Source organism: Apostichopus japonicus, chromosome 13 (genome assembly GCF_037975245.1).
Source record: "Apostichopus japonicus isolate 1M-3 chromosome 13, ASM3797524v1, whole genome shotgun sequence".
NCBI classification, from domain to species: Eukaryota; Metazoa; Echinodermata; class Holothuroidea; order Aspidochirotida; family Stichopodidae; genus Apostichopus; species Apostichopus japonicus.
Genome location: NC_092573.1, coordinates 6,742,791 through 6,767,493, shown reverse-complemented (window position 1 = coordinate 6,767,493; position 24,703 = coordinate 6,742,791). Strand labels below are relative to the sequence as shown.

The 24,703-nt window shown below is 37.4% G+C and overlaps 1 protein-coding gene across 2 annotated transcripts; it reads left to right on the top strand.

The window, feature by feature from the left end:
- The first annotated feature begins 1,490 nt into the window (after positions 1 to 1,490).
- Positions 1,491 to 24,070, top strand: LOC139978338 (pancreatic triacylglycerol lipase-like). Of its 2 annotated transcripts, none has more exons than XM_071988449.1 (5): positions 1,491 to 1,591; positions 19,573 to 19,859; positions 20,237 to 20,465; positions 22,710 to 22,846; positions 23,735 to 24,070. In XM_071988449.1, the coding sequence occupies exons 1-5, from the start codon at positions 1,537 to 1,539 to the stop codon at positions 24,026 to 24,028; spliced, it is 1,002 nt and encodes a 333-aa protein (XP_071844550.1). In that variant the 5' UTR covers positions 1,491 to 1,536; the 3' UTR covers positions 24,029 to 24,070. The 2 variants fall into 2 exon arrangements, with proteins under 2 accessions (XP_071844550.1, XP_071844549.1); XM_071988448.1 differs by lacking the exon at positions 1,491 to 1,591 and adding an exon at positions 18,707 to 18,862.
- The last annotated feature ends 633 nt before the right edge of the window (positions 24,071 to 24,703 follow it).

Here is a 24,703-nt window from a genome sequence, read left to right as displayed (position 1 = left end):
AGACCGAAAAATGCCATGATATTCCAAAAAATTGGTCTTAATGGGATACTTCTCAAGAAAGTGAATCAAAGGAAGAAAATGTCCGTTTTCATCAATCAAGTCACCAATGAAAAGTACGCCATGAAGCGCCCAATGACGATAATCAACCGGGAAATCCCCTATCGTCACCAGGGAGATATTCCAAATTGGCAGACTACAGATAAGCGAACTATCCAAATGAGGAGAATTCAAAAAATTATTCAGGTATAACCAAGTGGAGTAAAAAACATCTTTCCAGAATGGATTGTGAACACGTCGGCTAACGAGATTAACCCAATAATCACCATTCTTATAAAAATCCGCAACGTTAATACTTTAAATATATTCTAATTTATTGTCCATTCTGAAAGAATTTAATTTGACAAACTTGTTTCTAGAGAAAATGATTCACGACAACGTAATATACCCTTTGATAAGAAAATCCAGTTCTATAGCATTGCAGAGAGGAGTCATACTGGCGTATGTGATAACGTCAAGTCTGTTTATAATGCTTATCATTAAAAATGCTATTATTAGTGTCAGAAAACCACTTTATATCCTAAAAATAAGTGTTCGAAAAATAACCTATGAACGCTTATCACCCAAAGCTTCTACAACCGGTAAATGAGGCCCTCTTTAATCTTAGTTATCTAAACGATTATCTTTTTTTGAAGGTTTCTGAAGTCACGGAGAAATGCAACCTATTTACAGTGACGTCAAAGTCCTTCCCTTTAGAAAAACAGGTTGATCGGAGAAAATAGCCATATGAATTGGAATATATCACCCTCGTTTATCAATTTTTACTACAGGCAGTAAACCAAACTGTAAGAAAGACTATGATTACAACAAATTAATGCGATAACAATATTCTCATTGGTAATAACAAAATAGGATGAGAACAAAATATTGAGATAACAAATCGACAGTCTATGATGTGAAGGGAGTATAGTTAATTTTGCATGATACTAATATGGCTTCGTAAACATGTGATAAATACTCGATATACAATTTTATACTCCAAAACAGAAATAAACATAATAGCTTTCACATTTCCAGTTAATGAAAAGGAACCCAAGATGAAGTATATGCATTGCGTGAATTCATCTGAAGACGTTTACAACTAACTATATTGATGATTTATGAAATGAGTCATTTCAAAAGGTGTTCTATTTTGTTTCAATTGGTCAACAGTGGCTTCGGGGAAAGCGTTTTGTTTTCTGATAAGACTTCTCCGTAAACACCTGATAATCTATGAGAGTTGCCCATATGGCTATCCCAACCGTTATCTTTCCTAGCAATTTAAACCGCATGGTAAACAAAGTAAATACCAGCTTTAAAAGTATAACAATAGTCTTAATCTCTTCGTCAAATAAAACACTTTTGGCAGTGAATCAAATTTTGTTGGAGAAGATTCTTATAAAATAAGATGAATGTAATCTCAATTTTCACTCGTTACTTATACACGTATAATAGCAAAACCTTTCTTGTAGATTCGAATAATTATTTTGCTAATTGAGGATGCGGTCTAATATTTCATTATTTCTGTTTCTCTACTCATTGACTTGTTCTTCGGGTAAGTTAGTTTTTTGAACATTTAATTATAAACATATATAAGATGGTGTTCTTATATTTGGTTACCGCTAAAACTCTAGCAGAGAAGAGTTAGAATTAACATCGTTCATTTAACGTTCAATGATCCCCGTTTTCATTATAAACAGCAGTAAATATCGTTAATGTTTTACAGCTTTAAGACATGTCTATGATTGTGGCGCTGAAATAAATGTCGTCATTGATTGATTAATTGATTGATTGAAAATTTACTGATAACACTGTATGATTACAGGAAGGTCTATTGAGAAATAAGCGTTGTTTTTTAATTATTATAGCGTTAAAGATAGAAATCATAAATGATAGCGATCTCAGACAAATGACTTCTGTTGAAGTACGTTACTCGAGGTCTAAACAAATCACGGGAACCAAATTTAACAGCACGATATCTAACCGAAACCAATCTCGAACCAAAATTTGTTACTTCAGGATTGTGATAACGCAACCGGGACAATATTATCTACATGCAAATGGCATACTAATTATGCAAATTAAGTATAATTACATATGCAGCTTGCAAATATAACTCATAAACGATCCGACTAATTGTATACACAGGCAAAATGGATTTATTTGAAAGTCATGAGAATAATTAAGCAACTATTAGTGTATGTGTCTGTAAGATAACTTATGCAAAATTCCATAATGGATGCATTCTATTGGTCATTTGCTGGAGAAAGGCCTGTCATTTCCTCTGATTTAATTTCTTATTGTCGTATATATCATTCCATAAATAAAACTGCATTTCACTTTGATTTAGCAACAATCTATTGATATCGAATTCGACCGAATATATATAAAGACAATGTTCTTATGGGACTCATGTTTTACTAATGTCTATGGCGAGCCAATTGCTCAATTAATCGAAAAACATGGATTATCGGTCGATAAACCATGTTTATCGACTGATAAACCATGTTTTTCGATCGAAAAACCATGTTTATCGACCAATAAACATGGATTTTCGGTTGATAAACACGGTTTATCGACGAGAATCCATGTTTATCGCTTGAGAAACATGGATTATCACTGATAAATATGGTTTTTCGGCGATAAACATGGTTTATCGGCGATAAACCATGTTTCTCGATAGATAAACATGGTTTATCTGTGACAATCCATGTTTATCTGCGATAATCCATGTTTTTCAAGCGATAAACATGGTTTTTCGAGCGATGACAAGGTTTTCGCCGATAAACCACGTTTATCTATCGAGAAACATGGTTTATCGCCGATAAACCATGTTTATCGCCGATAAACCATGTTTATCGCCGATGAACCATGTTTATCGCCGATAAACCATGTTTATCGCCGATAAACCATGTTTATCGCCGATAAATCATGTTTATCGCCGATAAACCATGTTTATCGCGTAAAAACATAGCTACGGTCCCGCACAGTCCGCATATGGACAAGTGCGGAATAATAATCGGCAACGCACAGGCTTAGTAATAGTACACCGTCATCGATCTGACACGGTCGTAAATCAACCTGTTCTAGACTGTACAATTATCCTGCATAGCTTCTTAACACCATTGGGCTCTTTGTATAAACACTGTGTGGATATGTTCATGTCTACAGTGTAGTTCATCATACAGCGTTCACACAAAGACCCTCATACTAAGAAATAATATGTGGCAGGCGTTGCAAACTACAGTAATTGGTAAAAAGAGGTCATATTACGACCAATTGCAGGTTGATTTTGTAATCTCAAGAAACCTTTCCATTATAGCGTGTTATGCAACTAACAAGGCCTGGGAAGTGCCATTTCCAGCAATGTGGGAGCAATTTTCGGCCTCAATTTTCTTATACTCTTCGCGCCAACTTATGGTGGCGCTACGCTTAGGTGGTTTACCTACAAGCTTCCTCGCTACGTGTCTAACCGTGTCACAATTTGTTTCTAAATATGACCAAAAAACATCACAGACTTTCACCAAAAGTTGTTTTGACTTTTCGAAATGAATTATTGCAGCGATATAACTGTCGCAATATTTGACGTTGTCCTTGAAGAGATTAATTCAAACTGTTTCTTGCATGCTGACATATTAGGTATCATGGGCCTTAGGATAAAGTTAGCTATCAACAACAATATTTTACTTGATGTGTGATTCACACTTTCTAAGGAATGTTGTTTACATCTTACAACGTTAAAGAATGACTTCAATCGCGCTGCTATAACGAAAAGTATAGGTGGCATGTGGAAGTATGAATTAACTACAGGAAACGAGCAGCTAAGCATTCTTTTCAAATTGAGTCTCGTTGATACGTATAGGGATAAATCTAACTTATGTGCTACAATAAGTAGACAATACAGGGCTTCGAGAAATACATTTCTTTTAATTTCTCGGAACGTTGACTATCACCACTATAAGTGGTTTGTAGGTAGATCCAGTGGCGGAGATTTCTTGTCAGAAGTGCGGGGGTTGCAGTCCATTGATGAAATAAAAAGTCATAACTGCTGGCTCACTATCTAAGTGGAGCGCCACCATAAGTTGGCGCGAAGTGCACAAGAACTTTTTGGCAAATATTGCCTCCCAGATTGCAGTAAGTGGCATTGCCCAGGCCTTGAAAAGCTGCATTTAACAAGGGGCGTATGCAGGATTTTCTATCCCGGGGGGCGCGTATTACTATCTAAGCGGAGCGCCACCATTGGTTGGCGCGCAGCGTACAAGCAAATTTCTGGTTTTGGTACCCCCAGATCACGGGAAATGGCACTTCTCGGGCTTGAAACTGACCAACCATATGTACACTTTAGCCTGAGAACCAAGTTTTTTCCAAATACTTTTTCTCTCATCTATATAATCTTTTTGAAGATTGTCACCAGTCACACATCATGTTCGACTTCATCACATATCCTGTGGATCATTGCTTTTGTAGGTGATTCTTCATCGCGGCCCACAATATCCGTCAGCCCCACTGTTCAGAATTTGAAAATTCACAATTCTCGTGAATAAATTCACTTCAAAACATACCCATAATGTTGCACAAAATATCATCTATGGACAACCGATATAGAAAAACCTCCTTCAAACCCTAACAGACGGGTCAAAATTGCACGAGTATGATGAAGTATGATGAAGAATGTTGGTTAGGGAATTTTCGAAAATTCAGACGGCTACTAAAAAATTTCGTTGAAGGAAATAAAAATATACCAGATATTTCCGAAACCGAACACTACACACATCGACAGTTTTGAGCATGGGCGCAGATCAGTCTTGGAAAATGGTGGGGACGCGTGTCTGTTCTATGACACTATCTAAGCGGAGCGCGACCATGGGCTCGCGCGTAGCGTACGATTTTTTGGGGCAAATATACCTCACAGATCGCCGGAAATAACACTTCCCAGACCTAATGATGCTCCTAAACCTCCTTAAGTTTTAGATCTCATGGCTTAGAAATTTAGTTTGGAGAAATACATGGGCGTCTGCAGAAAGAAAATCAGTACAAATAATCCAAGTAGACTTTTGTATATACGATGGGTCTGGTGTCCTCTCCCAGAAAACAAATATAGACTGCCGCAAATGCGATTTCCGTCCTATATTTAACAACTGGATAAAATACAATAAAATGAGAACTGCTGCATGTCATTTGCACAATGCTGGATCAAACTGCGCCAAAGTTCAATACAGGGGAACTTGAAATGCAGCTATTGGTCAAGACAAATTGGTGGGGACACGGTATATCATGTCCCCACTACTGAAAAAGTTGGTGGGGACGCGTCCCGCTGTCCTCACCAGGATCTGCGCCCATGGTTTGGAGGCTGTTTATCGTGGAACGCCATTTTCATGCTCACTGATATTATGTGATATCTGCTGTTTGCTTTACAAATTCGAATAATTTGGTCACTGTTCCTCTTTCTCTTCCCGTTTTCTTGCCGTATTTTCTACTCCATCCTTTTCTCCTTTTCTCTCGTTCTTCTTTTTCTTTTCCTTCCTTCACCTCGTTGAAGTTGGCAAGTGTATACAGTTCCAAAGCTATTCAACAGCAAAACGTTATTTTGTGTATGTCTGTTGTGGGGTGAAGTTAGCGCTATGAGCTACAAGTTCTAATGCGCAAGGTGGGGGAAAGGGGCTAGAAATAATGTGTGGGTCAATTCTAACTCGGTTTTCTGTCGTTAATTGTTGAGGTAGCCTACCAGGTAAAAGGTTGAAATGACTTTAACAATTTCAAATTTAATAATTTGATTTATTATGCCATTTGGAGCACATAATATAAGCTATAACAGAACATTACTGGCAAAAACTAGGGGGGGTTGATTGTGTGGGCCACCCCCCTCTTCAAAAAGTGGGGGGGTTAAACCCCCCCCCCCCCCCCAACCCCCCCTGTTTCTCCGCCACGAAAGATGATTTATATCCGACATGGAAGGGAAAAAAAAGCTATATGAGGACGATACGTGCGACCATACCTTCAACTGATTATGTAATTATCCAGTTAAATGATTCAAACACATGTCAATAAGCAATTTTATGCAAATTGAGAGATCAATCAAATAGGTGATAATTCATTTGTAATGTTTTCAATTGTTCATTCTGCCATCGGCCTATAGTAATGTGTCGCAGTTGTATGACACATTCAAAATGATTATATCATATGTTTGTGACGCGATGAAGCCTGCAGAATATGGTTTGATACAAGATAACCTACATAGCAGCTATGCTTCAGTTGTTCGTTCACTTCTAATGGGAATACCGAGATGTTTCATTAATGTCATTGCCCGCACTGTCATAAATTATTTATTACCAACTATCATATAATGTAGATATATATATATACGTTTAATGCTATAAACATTTAGTTTATAATGTAGAATATAGTGTTATTATTACACAGTAAAACATACATATGCATCGCTATTGTTGGTTTTGTTTATGTATCGTGTATATTTATCACAAGAACCGACGAGAAATAAATAAGCATGATTTAGTTACAGACAATAAATATAGTAGCTGAATGCAATGGTATGAGTATAGGCTTAGTATTCGCCATAAATATACTGCCTCGTGGTATGTGGTAAGAATGCAATGTATATTTATATTACATATACATTACAATATATATATATATATATATATATATATATATATATATATATATATATATATATATATATATATATATAAATTTATTTAATTTAAGTTTAATAAAATCAAATATTGTAGATCAAAATTGGATCAAATTTGTCCAACTAATTAAAAAAATGTGAAGAAATACGTGAGAAATACGTCATTCTTCAATAGCTTTCTCAAAAAGATCCCGGACCTTGGCATTAGGTAACTTCAGTTAATGAGGGCATGCTTCTTAAATTTTATAACGATTTGAACAATACCAGACATTGCAGCGTATTATGGCAAATACAAATCATGCAGGTGAACATTCCATTGTTATCCAAACATTCTTGTATGTAACGAACCAGTGCAGTATGATGTAATTACATAAGAACTTGTTAATTAGGTGGTTAATCATTGATCTGCCGTGCCTTTATCGCCCGGCCAGGATAATGCACGAACGCACGAGTTCATTCATTCATACAAAGCACTACGTAAACATTAATTTTTATCTCAGAATGTTACAATTTTATATCAACTTTAAAAGAAACATAACCAGCAATTGTCTCGAAAGAGTACTCCGTTCTTCTTTACTGTTACTAAAGAAAAGCGTCTCCAAACCAGGGACGTAGCCAGGGGGGGGGGAGCAGGGGGAGCGACCGCTCCCCCCTTTCAGTGTCGATTTTTTTTTTAAACTGTCGTTTTTTTAGCATGGTATTTTGTCAGTGCTCTTTTGGTCTTGAATACTCGTCAGCTCCGTTAACTCGATTGTAATCGTAGTAACATTCACGCCTACTGATTCAACTACTTACTTAGTTTGGCAGATGCAATTAGCTAAATTTAGCTTATAGCCTATTACAAGCCTACAGTTGGCCACTGCATAATAAAATACATATTGCCTACCTAACCGCACTCTATGGAATGTCATGAACTGTATGCACAACAACGTCGACAATGTTCGTTCAATGAGTCGTCCTAAGTTGTTGCACGAACAGCATGTTATGAAGCTAAGCTAGCAATCGTACGTGATACGCACTTCCTATAAATAATTATTACACTGCTAATACACTGCGATAACGATATTTGTTTTTAGGCCACTGCATATCTGGCTGTATTACAAAATATGAAAGTTTATATTGTCCATCAGTTAAGTTCGTCAAATGTATTAAAGTCCAGACATTGGACAATAAACAAGAATCATCCTACTGGAAAACTTGTAAAAGAGCACTATGTTTGTCTTTCTGATATATTATGTAAAAGAACATGTAAAAGAATTTAAACAGGAAACAAAATCTGCTGATACTGGTATCATATGATCAGGGCGTAGCCAGTATGTAGCACAATAGTTTCATTCAACACTCTACCCGCCGAAAAAGACTATAGGATCCGATCTTGTCAGTTTTTTAACATGTAGTTAAGAACCCGTTTACGCAGATAATATTTCAGTTGAGAAAACACTTGAGAAATTTGCATCAGATGGCAATCGTCGGATAGCTCTCGCCTTCTCTTATTAGGCTAACTTAAACATTTACTAGCTACAGTTGTATCAAAGACATTTCTGGACTATCTTTGTATCTACAAGTATCAGAAGTTGAAAAGTAAGACTACTCTGTACATGTACCTTCAAGGGCGGCGGAACCGGGGGGCACAGGGGGCAAGTGCCCCCCCCACTTTTCCTCAGGTTAAAAATGTGCCCTTTTTCTACATAAAACTTGTACTCTTGATCACCTTATTAGGTCAGCGATATTTCAGTAAGAGATCTAATCCTAATTTAGAACTATCAGGGGAGTAGCCAGTGTGTAGCACTGTAGACCCGGGCGTACACTTTTTTTGGCCAAGTTATCTTTTTTATTAAAACACCCATAATTCAAATCCATAAGCTTGCTGGACGAGTTTAAGAGTCTAGACAGGAAAAACTATTGAAATGAACGTAGCAAGATTATGGCTAAATTAGGTGACCTATTCTTCTGTCATCTAGGCTGTCATTCATATCGCGTGCCGTTTCATTCAATACTCTACCCGCCGAAAAAAACTAGGATACGATCTTGTCAGTTTTTTAACATTTACTTAAGAACCCGTTTACGCAGATAAAATTTCAGTTGAGAACATTCCACAGTCAAATAAGCCTATCGTTGATTAACAGACTTTATATGTATAGAGCTGCAGCACTTTGTTGCCTGTTGTTGTCACGATCGGCGTTCCAAGTTCCAAAACAGCCTTTTCGATAAACATTTACTAGCTACAGTTGTATCAAAGACAAATACTGCATGGCTATGGTTGTATCAAAGACATTTCTGGCCTATCTTTGTATCTACAAGTATCAGAAGTTGAAAAGTAAGACTACTAAGACGGGGGGGGGGGGGGGCGTTGATGGAGTGATGTGTATACGCAAATAAGATAATACAATAAGATTTATAAAGGGTACTAAATATCAGGCTGCATCAGTCAAATCGAATTTCTGCAAAGTGCCCTTTGACGTCGGTGCCCCCCCCCCCCCCAGATTAAAAGTGCTTCCGCCGCCCTTGTGTATGTACCTTGCTAATTTTAATACATTATGTATTACTGAATTACGTACTATTTTAACTCGTTTGTTTTTTGGGGTTTAAAAGTGATATTGAATGAGGTGTCTCAAGTTAGCAAGAGGCCAGGGAACCAGAATGAACACTAGGGAAGGGCCTTTTCCAGCCATCTGGGGGGTTTGTAAAACCAAAAATTTTCTTGTACGCTCCGCGCCAACCGATGGTGGCGCTCCGCTCAGATAGTCGTGCCTACAACTTTGAAAATCCATATCCATCGCAAAAAGTGCTCCCCCCTTTCAAATTCCTGGCTGCGTCGCTGCTCCAAACAATATAAATACGCAAATAAAATAACACTGCGTTGTACAGCATAACGATCTGACGAAAAGGCATACTGCGTCTGCGTCAAATTGGCATAGCAACACGAGCCGATGTGTTTATATCAAGACGTACGAAAATACAGTGACCGACATAACGATCATTGCGGGATACGTAGCTGGTATTGCACACTTTAAACTGTGCTAAGTTATATAGCTATATAGCTTAACACATGTGAACAATTCCGTCAAGAAAGTTCTTAAACAAACAGTTAACTTTTGGAGTACAATGGCCTTAACATTGATCAGACGGATATATATATATAGGTGTGAACCAGGACGTAAAGCTTTTTTTATATTAGAGAATGACGTTGGTTATTCTAACATGCATTTCTTGAATACATTTGCTGCTGTATTCCCAATCATTAAGCTAAGCGACCCTTCTCAATCTTTCTGCTGAAAGTTCGTCTGCTACGTAAAACTCTTATAAATAGTATTGGTTATTTCCTGCAACGTGGGAGACATTTTGGGCAAATTTTGCTTTGTACAGTCATGGCGTTCCGTTAAATGTAAAAAATGCTCCTTTTGTGAGAAGTGCCCCTTTTCAAATTCTGATGCTCCCCCCCCCCCCCTTCAAATTTCTGGCTACGTCTCTGGTTAATGTAATACATCTGGCTCCATTAGCAGGAGAACAAAGCGACCGCGTCACAAGATCCTTCTTAAAATTTCTCCGTTCTGATTATCTGAGGTATTGAAATAGAGTACCTTATCTCAGTATGTACAGACTATGAATAAAGTATTGTAACATGCGATAATTTTACAACCTAGGATATTGTTACAGGTTATCATGATGGATACAGGAAAACTATGGCTATCTGCGTTAAACTTCAAAAGAAATGAAAAAATAACCAGGGACAATCGTTCTATCTACCGTTACTGCTTGACGTCTATATATAATACAATGTAAACGTTATCATACAATGCTATAACAGGTTGCCAATTAAGACTGATCGTCTAAATATCGATTTCTGCGAGAGCGTTCTGTTTCTTTCTGTTCGGTTCTGTTCATGTTTCTGTTTCTGTTCATGTTTCTGTTTCTGTTCTAAAGGAAGTAACTTTGAATAGAGTAACCTTTCGTTTTCTCTGCTGCAACACCTAACCGGTGTTTATTTAATGTAACCAATTCACTTAAACAACTATAGGACAAAAACACCATAGTTGTTGAAATGGATTTTGTTTTGTAACTTTTGAGACTTCGTCAATGACGTATTGACGTCATAGAGATGGTTGGCAATGTGCGAGCCTTCCATGTTAGCTGTATGACTGAAAGTTAGTTCTAAGACACTTTTAAGAATGATATTTCTGGTATAATAGTGGGCATGCAACAGAAAAAAGAGATTAAAACTTATTTTAGAAATCAATATACCTGTATATGAGTTATTCCTTTTCGAATACCTTCTTTTCAGCTTCATTATTGTTTACCATAAAAACATATTGTTCGACGTATAGATTTATTCGTTAACGTCAAGCTATTGTCTTAGTACCTGACGAAAAGTAACATATGGGCAGAAATGCACATATGCAATACTTGATTCAATCATTACATATCTTCCCCACATATTCCAATGGTAGGATGTTGTAGATCAATCACTAAAGTTCTCGTAAAACATGGTGGAAAAATTACAAAACTTGTTTTTTGTTTACTTCCAAATTTTGTGAGGAATATATATATATATAAATATAACCATCACATGATCACGGACCCTGACATTCAGCTCTCTCCTTCAGGGATGTGTTTACATCCAGGTCCATACAATTGTGACACTCTCTTTGTGATATATCTTATCACTTGTGTTCTCTGTCCTGATATACAATACATTGGCCAAACCTCCACTCCTTTTCGTATACGACTTAATAATCACAAAAGCACAATCAGACTGAACAAAACCAGTTTTCCAGTGGCTGAACATTTTAATCTTCCACAACACAATATCGACTGTCTTAAGTTTGCCATAATTCTGGGTAATTTATCTGACCATAGTAACAGAAACTTGAAGGAAGTCGAATTGATCCTTAAAGTATGTTCACACTGTCATGGTCTCAATAGGGATATGGCTTTTCTTTTCGGGTTCAAGCACCTTGTGCAGTCTGGGGCTTATACGGTAGACTAGCGTGATATCAATCACTCTTTTTACACCTGACGAAGGACCAGGGTGTCCGAAAATTTGTGTAGCGTGTAGTTATATCTATTCTATTCTAAATATTATGTTGGATTTAAAGGCATTACATGTTGTCCTTATATTTTCTACTATATATAAACATATATACGTACATGACTGTATTTTTCCAAATGCCATTACAGTGATGTTTGTGGGTGTGTATGTGTGTGAGTTTAAATGAACAAGCAAATTGACTACTTTATAGACCCATGAAAGTCAGTGTTTTGTTAAGTTCTATCAATCAAGTTTTTCCGTGCATGTATGATTCGTAAACTGTATTGTGTATGAGTTCAGAATCATTTTCCGTGAGTTGTATCTCAATCTTCGCATTGGCATAAGTTGTTTGATCAAAGGTGTCAATGTTTCTAATTTTTGTTGTGATTGCGTCTCTCTTTGACCTTTTTATGTACAAAGTTACACCAAAGACCCCGAAAATAACCACCAGTGTAGCAATAAGTGGTATAACAATGATCAATATTTTGCTGTTTTCGTCTTGTAACCTCGACTGTGTCTGCCCAATCCCCGTCAGTGAATTGGTTGTCGTGGTGACGTCGGTGGTTATTTGAATAATCCCAGTCGATGATTTCGTTGTCATGGTGACGTCGGTGGTTATTTGACTATTCCCCGTCAGTGAATTCGTTGTCATGGTGACGTCGGTGGTTATTTGACTAATCCCGGTCGATGATTTCGTTGTCATGGTGACGTCGGTGGTTATTTTTCGTTCTTGCTGTATGGTTACCATCTTGGTTTTATTCTTTGATCCTGCGATTACTCTGCATTTGATCGAATATTGATCTTCTACTTCTGTTACATTTTGAAAGTTAACCGTGAGTATTATCGATCTGTATCCGTTAACTGTGTGAGACACGTTGACATTGGAAATGATATTCCAGCTTCCAGATAAATCCCATTCGATTGATGCTGATGGTATCAGAGGAAAAATACGGCATGCAAGACTTATGTTTCCTCCTTCAATAACATTTACAGTCTGAGGCTCTACCGTTACTTGTAAATCTTCGTATACAGTAATATTTGGACTTGAGTTACAGTAGTCACTGCCTTCCTCACTACACACCAACCTGCTGTTATTATATTGTGCCGATATATTATGTATACGTCTCAACTCCACGTTCTCGAACTTAGTATCTTCAAGTGTCGACTGCACATCGATATTTTCAGTTCCCTTTTTAATGTATAGATTAATAGCAATGTTTTTAGGACAGTATACATCAAATGTCTCTCCTACGAAAAATATGCCGTCAAATCCATTCATTAGGACACATTCTTCCATCTGACGATTGACCACTCGAAGTTCTGCGTGTAAATCACCGTTCCAAAACAGCTTTCGATACCAATGACGCCACTTGAAATCCCAGGTACATGTATACACATCTGAATCCGACGTTTTAAGATCTTGAATCAATAACTTATACCCTTCTCTGGGTGATTGAACTCGATAGCGTCCGTCGCTTGTTTTTACCTGTCCGTTATGAAGTAACAACGTATTATCTCTCCCTTTCAGTATCTCAACATTCACTGCACCTTCAAGAGGATTACAGGTCAGAACTACTGCATTACCGGTGTAAGCCAAGAAAACTCCTTCAGAAATTGTGGTATTAAAAGCCAACATTTCGTCTCCGTAAGCAGACCGAAGCAAACAGCTCATTAATACGATAAATGCGACAAAAAGCGCCATAACAAAATATGAATTCAAAGCTGATAAGAATTGAGAAGATTGAGCTAGGATACATACAACATATCACACAAAATATGTGCAATCGCAATTCACGGGTTTGTTGGTTGTGATATTGAGACTTCTCTGTATAAACGCTTTCCTTGTGCATACAGGAAGTTATGTCTTACTTCCTTAATCTTGTATATGTATATAGTATTGTATGTCATTATCGCATTTCCTTGTTTAGAGTTATTATGTCAACGTGAAGTATAGACTGACAAGTAAAACTTTCGCTGCCGCGTGTACCGACCTTTCTGAAACTTCTAAGGATCACATTTGTGTTTACATTTATTACCTTTACTTGGTTATACATTTCCAGAGTGGGGGAAACTTTGTGTATATTTATAGTCACATGATCTAGCAGGGGTCGATTTGCTTGTCTCCTTGGCGATTTTTGAGTTATGTGATTGGATGATTGACTTCATATTTTTCGTGCAGCTATACAGCTGACTTTTATGGTGTTTCTGTTGAATATTGGTCTTCACATTCATACTGAAAAGAGGGGAGGGGGGGATTTGACGCTCTTGGCATTCATGACCTTGTTTAAGTTGGGTGTACTGGTCGGATTCTGTGTATCCAATTCAATTCAGTGCTTCGTCATATACGCGAGCGGCAGCATTCAAGACGTCGCGGTTCGATGATAGCAAAGATATTGTTTTCCTTACGGTAACGGGAATGTGCCTGATTATAGGTGGTGGGTGGTTGCATTTCGCGTTGATGTACATGGGTAGGTCATCGGGTTTCCTGTTTAGTTGGTGTATGCCGATTACAAGGTTAAGGTTGATATCTAGGTATAGTTGACTGATGTGAGGTTGGTTTGGACGGTTATTTGTAGGCCAAATGACTGGAAAATCTGGATTAGTTGCTTGCTAGCGCGGTCTGCTTTGGGGCCTGGATGGTTGTTATGACGGGAAGGCCGTCGTCTCTAAGAAGGCCTATGCTGGCCAGGTGAATTTTTAGCTTCTGATCTAGATGATATAGAATGAACAGGCCTATGAATTCACATATTTAGATGCCGTCCTAGCCACCCACGGTGACGTCGAAGGTGTTGCGGGAGACCCTTTTCACCCACATTTTCCTTTATTGTCACGAAGGTGGGACTTGCATGCATGATGGTGGTGTGTCCCAAGTTCGGGGGAACTGGCGGGACCATTTTCAAGATGTGGCGAAGAGCCTTCTCGGTTATGGATGGGTAGAAGTCTACTTTGTCAAAGACTAAGAAGGATAGGCGGTTTTGGAGCCATTCCAATACAGATTGGGTATTTCTCCACTGGTTGACCTGAGAGTTTAGTTTAAATTCACTGTTAATACGGTCTAGCATTTGTTGACCCACATTTCCTAATTCTCGTATAGTTGATATATCTGCATTTCGGGGTTTTTTCTCGAAATTTTCTTTGTGATCCTACATGGTGATGTATGCTTTCTTCGCGTCAGTTCTATTTATTCTGTCACTTAATTTCTGCTCATCAGCAATATATGTGAACTCGGTGTCGATTTGGTCGACAAATTCTGCTTCGGCAAGTCTATATTTTGGGGATTATGTTATCGGTGAGAGGTGTGTTGTAGCTGATGTTGTCCATTAAAAACATGTTCCTTGTTTTGTCCGCATGCACGACTAGCTTTTTCTATGATGTAATGTAAATATGGTCAATGTCCGCCTCAAGTAGAGACTGGAAGGGGTTGTTCTTAGTCATATTGAGCATATCCTTTTCGAACTGTATCAACTGCTCGATTTGTGCTGGGTTTTTTTCAACTTGAATCCGAAAGTGTGTCTCTCTCTCCACATAGTGTAGTGGTCTCTCTCTCTCTCTATCTATCTATCTCTTTCGATTTTATGCTAGCCCTAAAACATTACATTTCCTGTATAACATGCATGGTTACAATGTAAACCTCTGTGCGCGATCGTGGTTGATTCACGAAATGATAGGTTACAAAGTAGTTGAAACAAGACGGAACTCAAACCCATTAAGTAAGTCAACAATTACGATGGTCTGGATCTCATTAACCATAAAGATCAACTCTAGATGTAAATTTCAAGTGTAATGAGTAATTATGAATTGATGTGTTGAGAAATAGATCAGGTAGGTGAACTTGGGAGTAAAGGATAATTTTATTGTTTGGGAATGTGGTGGGGGTTGGGGGGGGGGGGGAAGATGCTCACTCACAAAATTTTTGAACAGACTAATGAAGCAGGAATCTCAACCAGTATTAAGCAAAAACAAACACACACATACACAACAAATACAACATAAAATATGCCACATACACAAGAAGTTAAAGCTTCCACTCGTGAATATTCAAGTATATAGTTTTAATTGGCCCAATTGCACTCATGAATATCTGAATGACCAAAGTGACGTCAGAAATAAATATGCTTGAGACTTTTCATAGAATTCACTATATTCTCTCACTGTTCTTCATTTGAGGCTATAAGTTACTGTTTAATGCAAAGACTATATTTACAGGAAAGTAGCCACCTTATTTCATGTATATGCAATTTATCATTTATGACTAATTTATTCATACCAAATACGAATTATGCTATTAGCAAATTAATTGTACTTCACTCGGCAATAAAAAATCTCAAATATTTAATGACACAAATATAAAGCAATTATGGAATATATTAGGATATGCCAGGTGACATTTTCATTTGATCTGATTTAAGAAAAAAACTACCATAGAAATGGAGAAATGGTATCGTGGTTCAATTTGCATCCCTTTACTATATGCTCTATTTTTGAGATAACAGCATTTGAAGTTGATACGTTTTGTACCAAAACGGAACTTGTGCTGTCATAGAAGCATTCCGACGAATATATGTTTATGTATTTCATTAAACTTTCATCTCCAAATTATCAATACACCATGCACAGTTATTGGTATATTGTTAACTCCATACCCCCAATGGGTAAAGTTGGAACCCTATCCAATCCAGAGTGAAAGCAATAAGTGAAAAGTAAACAAAACAAAAATATTTTGTTGTTAGTGTGCAACTATGACATCACACCTGTTTGCTTCAAGTTCACTTATGCTACAAACAATCACAAGTTTCATTATCAACGTCTCGAAAACGCTACGTAGGAAATACATTCACGTATTACTTACATCAGTCTAATACAACTTTCACTTCGACAATACTTTTTTACCTTTGAGCTCAAACAGAGTCGGAGAAAGCAAAGAGAAGGAAATTTGCAAGACTTCTTAAATATCACAAGAACACTATTCTTCTTCGGTATGAGTAATTTGTAGACATTCACAAATGCCAGATTCAAGCATTTCTGAATTAAGAGTGAAATATATAGGCCTATGCCGGTTTATGTTTTCCATGAAACAGAATCAACGTTTAACAAGTAACGTCAAATAAACTATAATTAATGACGTCACAGAAGACGTCAGAATAAGAACCTACTTTCGGGTACCGTACGCTGTATAACTGTGCAATCATTGCAATGAATGGCTGTTATAAAGGAGTCGCGCGTACAAAAGTGAGATGTTGGCGCTATTTCACTTCCTATGCAGATTCCTAAGCACCCATCCTTAAAACCACAACCCGTAATGACATTGTATTCACCCAGTTGGGACATTTTTTTCTTCACAGTATGAATGTCATGTTTCTATCAGATAAAGGGTAGGAACTGTTTGAACTGCCAATACCAGTGCTTTGAAGCATGATATGGGAGTACAGTTTAGAGAGGTTATAGCATCAGGAAATTGTCCCAACTGGCTGTTGTATTCGAAGGGGCTCATCTCTTGGTGTAAGCCAGAGAGGAACACAACCACCAGCTAACAACTGGAAGGGAGAGAATTCGACCAGGAAGAGGTAGCATGGAGAGTAAGGAGGTGTGATGGGCCAGAGGAGAGATTGGCGAGATTGAGATTGATTAAGATAGAGGTTCAATGATTACAGACAAACTGTTATGTGGTTACTTTGACGGAAGAAATGGTCTAAAAGGTTCCTCTTTGCATGCTGTTACACTCGCTATAAACACATATATACGATTATATCCCTGTACCAGAATCAAGAAGATGGTAGGTTATAAATGCACTATATCATCATGGTCATAGCATATTAATATAGTACATCTGATCAGCTCTGAAAATATTAAAAAATAACATTCTCTGATATCGTTAGAGCTGCCAGCCTGACGAAAAGCATCGACTTTAAATATATTCTAATTTATTGTCCATTTTGACAGAATTTAATTTGACAAACCTGTTTCTAGAGGAAAATGATTCACGACAACGTAATATACCCTTTGATAAGAAAATCCAGTTCTATAGCATTGCAGAGAGGAGTCATACTGGCGTATGTGATAACGTCAAGTCTGTTTATAATGCTTATCATTAAACATGCTATTATTAGTGTCAGAAAACCTCTTTATATCCTAAAAATAAGTGTTCGAAAAATAACCTGTGAACGCTTATCACCCAAATCTTCTACAACCGGTAAATGAGGCCCTCTTTAATCTTAGTTATTTAAACGATTATCTCTTTTTGAAGGTTTCTGAAGTCACGGAGAAATGCAACCTATTTACTGTGACGTCAAAGTCGTTCACTTTAGAAGGAGAACGGAGAAAATAACCAAATGAATTGGAATATATCACCCTCGTTTATCAACTTTTATTACAGGCAGTAAACAAAATGTACGGAAGAGTACATGTGATTACAATATTACAACAAATTAATGCGATAATGATATTCTCATTTGTAATAACAAAATAGGGTGAGAACAAATTATTGAGATAACAAATCGACAGTCTATGATGTGAAGGGAGTATAGTTAATTTTGCATGATACTAATATGGCTTCGTAAACATGTGATAAATACTCGATATACAATTTTATACTCCAAAACAGAAATAAACATAATAGCTTTCACATTTCCAGTTAATGAAAAGGAACCCAAGATGAAAGTATATGCATTGCGTGAATTCATCTGAAGACGTTTACAACTAACTATATTGATGATTTATGAAATGAGTCATTTCAAAAGGTGTTCTATTTTGTTTCAATTGGTCAACAGTGGCTTCGGGAAAGCGTTTTGTTTTCTGATAAGACTTCTCCGTAAACACCTGATAATCTATGAGAGTTGCCCATATGGCTATCCCATCCGTTATCTTTCCTTGTAATTTAAACCGCATGGTAAACAAAGTAAATACCAGCTTAAAGTATAACAATAGTCTTAATCTCTTCGTCAAATAAAAACTTTTGGCAGTGAATCAAATATTGTTGGAGAAGATTCTTATAAAATAAGATGAATGTAATCTAAATTTTCACTCGTTACTTATACACGTATAATAGCAGAACCTTTCTTGTAGAATCGAACAATTATTTTGCTAATTGAGGATGCGGTCTAATATTTCATTATTTCTGTTTCTCTACTCATTGACTTGTTCTTCGGGTAAGTTAGTATTTGAATAGTTAATTATATACATATATTAGATGGTTTTTTTATCGCTAAAATTCTATCAGAGAAGAGTTAGAATTAGCATCGTTTTAGAATTAACATCGTTAATTCAAGGTTCAATGATCACCTTTTTCATTATAACAGTATTGTTTTTGAATTGAACTTGGATCAAACATGCAGGTAAGTTGTCATAGTCGTGCACGGACAGCAAAATGCTTTATTTTTGCTGGTTTTGATTGATTTATTTATTTTGCATTGGATAGAGTTCCGACTTTGTTTTCGGGCATGCGTCGCAATTGATATCACCAACGACTGTAGTATATATTCTGTTAATTCCTACCAATTTGAAAGAAAATTGGATGTAAATTTGAAGAAAATATAAAACAAATTTGTCAGTGTGCATTTGTCATATATGACATCACCTGTTTGTTTCAAGTTTTTTTTTAAAAACCAATACGAAACATCACAATCGAATGTAAATTTTAACAAGATGCTTAGAACACGTACTTCAGTAAAAAAAAACATATTTTCTTAGCCTCTTCATCCTTTTTAAGACTAGCCAAATTAATGTATTCATACGGATCTTTAGACGGGTATTCAATTATGTGCATTAAAGACTAGCACCGTGGTCAGGATTACCCCAACAGACTTAAGTAAAACATACGAATATCTTTAACAGATATGGTTATTATTTATTTCAACAGTTTTGACTTCGGAGGTTTGTTTCGATGATGTAGGTTGTTTCACAGACGATACATTCTGTTCAGACAATAGTTTCCCGCCATGGAGCCCAGCTGACATCAACACACAGTTTTATCTCTATACTCAGACGAACCCGTCTGGATACCAACAACTCTACCGTCAAGATGTTTCTAACATAGCGTCCTCTAATTTTGAGGGTTATCGTGACACCAAATTCATAATTCACGGCTATACTGATACGATTTTCAACAACGACTTTCAAAATATTAAAGACTTACTTTTACAGAAGGTAACTGTAGTGGCGCCCTTTGGAAATTGTATTAAAGATGAGCTTTAGAAGAATCTTTGTGTTGTTGCTTTGTTATATTCCAACAAAGTATAATGTTTTGGGTTAATGATATATGTTAATATCTTATGTACAAAATGTTTATAGCCGATTTTCACCTCAAAATGTATGGCTAACTGGCATAATTTCGTTACGCGTACAGATATTTATAAGATACTGTATGCAGATTTATCACTAACTTTATCACACGTGGAGCGGTGATGATGGATGGGTGGAAGTGGAGAGGGTCATATCAATGTGAAAATAATTTGTTTTCGTATATATTTAACACTTAGATATGAACATTTTGACAGGTTTATCTTTTTGTTTTCAATATGTAGGGTGACTATAACGTTATCATGGTGGACTGGGCGAACGGAGCAGACAGCCTGTATAATAAAGCTCGGCAAAATATTCGTGTCGTCGGCAAAGAGATTGCTTTACTCACCGATGTCTTGAACACTCAATTTGGGGCCGATTATGCAAAAATGCACTTCATGGGACATAGTCTTGGCGCTCATACGGCTGGCTACGCAGGCGCAGAACAAGGCAAATATGGTAGAATCACCGGTAAGTTTCCAATTATTAAAATTTGCGTAATCTTTAACAAACGGCTGGGTGTTAACAACTATTGATTATGACGTAATGTTGATCATAGTATGATGTCGACATTCTACCTGGCCGTGTTATTGTCAAAGATGATTATGTCTGCATAACATTAATTTATTAGGATAAAACCATAGGCGTACGAGGCGGGGGGGGCAAGGGGGGCAGACTGCCCCCCCCCCCCCAAATTTCCAGATGACAAGAAATTCGGGCAAAAGTCCTGAAAAATTCGGGCAGCCTAAGAGGAGGAAAAAAAAATATATATATATATATATATATATATTTTTTTTTTTAGGCTGCCCGAATTTTTCAGGACTTTTGCCCGAATTTCTTGTCATCTGGAATATAAATATGCAGTAGCTTGCCCGAATCTTTTTCAAATTTTTGCCCGACAATTCCATGATTTTCTTTATTCAGCATCATTATGCCCGAATATTTCCGTGTAACACCACCGTAAGCGCAGTTCATCTGGCCTACCACGCTTTTTGCAAGATCAATTTTTTTTCTAACTAGTCAATTGTTTACCTGGACCAAGGGCGGCGGAACCGGGGGGCATAGGGGCACGTGCCCCCCCCCACTTTTCCTCAGGTTAAAAATGTACCTTTTTTCTATATAAAAATTGAGGTGCCTCAAGTTAGCAAAAAGCCAGGGAACCATAATGAACACTCGGGAAGGGCCGTTTCCGGCCATCTGAGGGGTTTGTAAAACCAAATTTTTTTTATAGTACGCTCCGCGCCAACCGATGGTGGCGCTCCGCTCAGATAGTCGTGCATACAACTTTGCAAATCCTGGCTAAGCCCGTGACTTTTAATGAATTTCTGTGGGTCAAACTTAAAACTATTTCGAATGGAAAATTTGTTAAGATATTAACAAGAAAAAAAACAGTCTAATTCGGAAGATTCCTACATTAGCAACTAGCATGATTTCACATCATTTTGTCTCAAGAGAAAACTTGTTCCTTGTTTCCCAATTTGCGTATTGGATATTGCAGTGCTAGTATGCATATTTTCCTTTGGGGGGGGGGGCGTTGATGGAGTGATGTGTATACACAAGTAAGATAATACAATAAGAGTTATAAAGGGTACTAAATATAGGGGCTGCATCAGTCCAATCGAATTTCTGCAAAGTGCCCTTTGATGTAGGTGCCCCCCCCCCCAGATTAAAAGTGCTTCCGCCGCCCTTGACCTAGATATCCCCAACATGAGTGTATATAAGAAACATTTTCTTTTTCATGGATATACTGTCCCATTTTTCCCCTTAAAAGTGATGTTACCATTTTTTCTTCTTGTAATATACCAAATTTTTGGGGAAGTGTAAATTTCTAAAACGTGAGATTATAAAATAAAGAATGTTTAGATGCAACTTGCAAGGCCTCAGAAGTGCCGTTTCCGGCAATCTGAGAGGCATTGTGTGCCCAAAATTTTCTTGTACGCTACGCGCCAACCGATGGTGGCGCTCCGCTTAGATAGTGTCACGGGAACTTTCGGGCACAAAAAGTTCTGCCCCCCCCAAACTGAAATGGTCCCGTACGCCTATGGATAAAACACACGTAATGACGTAATAACGTCAATGTTTCGTATGTATCGTCTTTACATTGTGTTCTTCTACGTTATTTTATTGCTGTGTGCTCACTTATCAGTTAGATAAGGAAAATTCTAGATTTCGTAGCTCTCTTAGGTTTTGAAAATTCTATAAGTAATATAAAATTAAACATTACCGGGCATAGTTCGGACCCTTGAGGAACTCCCATGTGCGTCAGAGAATCTTATTGAAAATTATCCTCGTGGTATAGCAATGTCTACATGGCTCTGCGCCTATTCATTAATCAATTATATCGTTAATTCCACTCTCTCCACAGCCATTGTTCTAGAACCGAAAACTTATACTAACTTTGGTGATCGTTCAATTGCCAAAAGGTGGCTCTAGATTATGGAACGCCCTACCACTAGAACTCTGCGTCATTCCTACAATTGATTCTTTTAAAAGACTTCTGAAACATTTAATAATTACCATGAATATGTAACTTTCCTTCTAACTTTATTAATATTTTGGTTTCAGCACAACCGTGCACGTCTTCCGTTGTCCGCTACATAGTGGTTGTGCATTCATGCATTCATTCATTCTTTCATTCTCGCATTCTCGCATTCATTCATTCACTTATTAACAACTGATTTACTTTGTTCTTGATTTGTATTTGTTTCTCGACAGGTCTTGATGCGGCTGGACCCGGATTTCGTGATGTGTTAGATTCTTGTAAGCTTGACCCATCGGACGCCATCTTTGTCGATTGTATTCATACAGACGGGGACATACTGCTCGGTGGTGGGTTTGGAATTTATGAACCGGTGAGTATGAATTTTTGCATCAAAATCACTCTCATGCTGCAAATCTGAGTAGCATCTCATGAGGAGGATGGACAAGAGGAGGAGGAGGAAAGCGGAGAGATAAAGGGGTGACCGGTTATTATGCCGCAGAATTTCTTCCCTTTAATGTTTTTGGTGGGAGCATGGAGGTTTGAGGGGTCCTTATCTGTCAAAGTAACCACTATTACTAGTATTTTACTTATATGTGCTCAGTTACGATACTCAACCTTTAGCCAATATCTCATGTCGATCAATACTTTCAAATATCTGCACAAAAAAAAGACGAAAAAAGGGGAAAAGACAGAGAAACACGAACTAGTATTTTCTTTGCTTTTTTTTCGTAAGGAACCAAATAAGATGGTTGTTTCTTTGCAGGTTAGCTGATGAAATCAAAAATGAAACAGCAAGGAAAACTGATGCCAATTGAAACAACCAATCTAAGACCGCTTAAGGGTGTTGAGGGGCAGATTAGGAAAAAAAATCGTTACGTGTGAAAGACGATTGTGAGTCGGTGATTAAACCCTCGAGCTCACATATAGCGGAAGGATTTCATGATCATGATGCAAGAGCGTAAAAGTAGATCTAGTAGAATGCACCCAATGCACCTCCTAAAAAAAAGTAAAGGAACTTTGTCAGAGATCACATTAATTTTGGATCACATTAATTTTGTCGACTTAGGATGTAAGCCTTTGGAGAAATTATTTGCTAAACCAAGAATAGGTAGATGAAGAAATAAAAAAAAATTAGCATATTATTATTTTGAAATATGGGAACATGATAGAAGTTGACATTACTTGGTTTTAACAACACTCATTTTTATGTCTACGTCCGTTTTATGTTATTGTTTATCATTGATTGCTCCGTTCGTAGATCGGTCACGTGGATATTTACCCTAATGGCGGGAAGGATATGCCTGGCTGTCTAGTAAATCCAGTTTGCGATCATTCAAGAGTTCTTTATTACTTTGCTGAGAGTCTCTCTACCTCGTCATCGTGCTCATTCGTCGCCTATCCCTGCGATAGTTGGGATAACTTCCGCAAAGGACGGTGCTCCCGTACCTGTGACTCCGGTCAATGCACTGAAATGGGATTCAACGCCGACCAGAGTTCTGCTCGCGGACTGTTTTATCTAGAAACAAACTCTAGATCGCCTTACTGCATGTGAATTTTGCAATAATTTCAAAAATAAATGATGTAAAATCAAAAACGATTGTTTCTTTTTTTTTTGGTAGTTTGGAATCATTTAGCTATATCAATTAGAGACTTTTCTCTATAGTAGCTCTTTTCGTATACGGTATACAGTTAATGTTATTTTAATGCACCAACGTGGTTCCCAAAAGCAGAAAACCGAAGGTAGCCATGCGCATGCTCACAAACCTTCGACCTTGGTGTCACCTCTCCCCAAAGGCATCAAGACCCAGGCCGAGCCTCAGGAACATTTTTGTCACCCTGGGTCCCTTTTTCTACTCTTCAGTTTTACTTAAGGTAATAATGAAAATTTGAATATAGAGCCCTTGTATATTCCCCGTGCCCACTCATTTCCCCCGGCTCTGGGCTGTACCCCTTGGACCCTCTCTCGTCAGGCCTGTCTCCCCCTCCTCTACGCCTTTATTCCACGGAAGAAAAGTTAACAGTCAAAAAATCTAAATTATAAAATAAATAAATAGTTGGACGGAAACTCAGCCCTGCAGGTGTTTACTACACGGCCTCTTCAATCATTCATCTCAAAGAGCGAACATATACTATCCTTTTTAAATTCTTTTATTCTTAAAAGCTCTCTATCAAACAACACGATTAAAATGTACTTTTTAGCTCTAAGGGATGGGACTTTAAACAGATA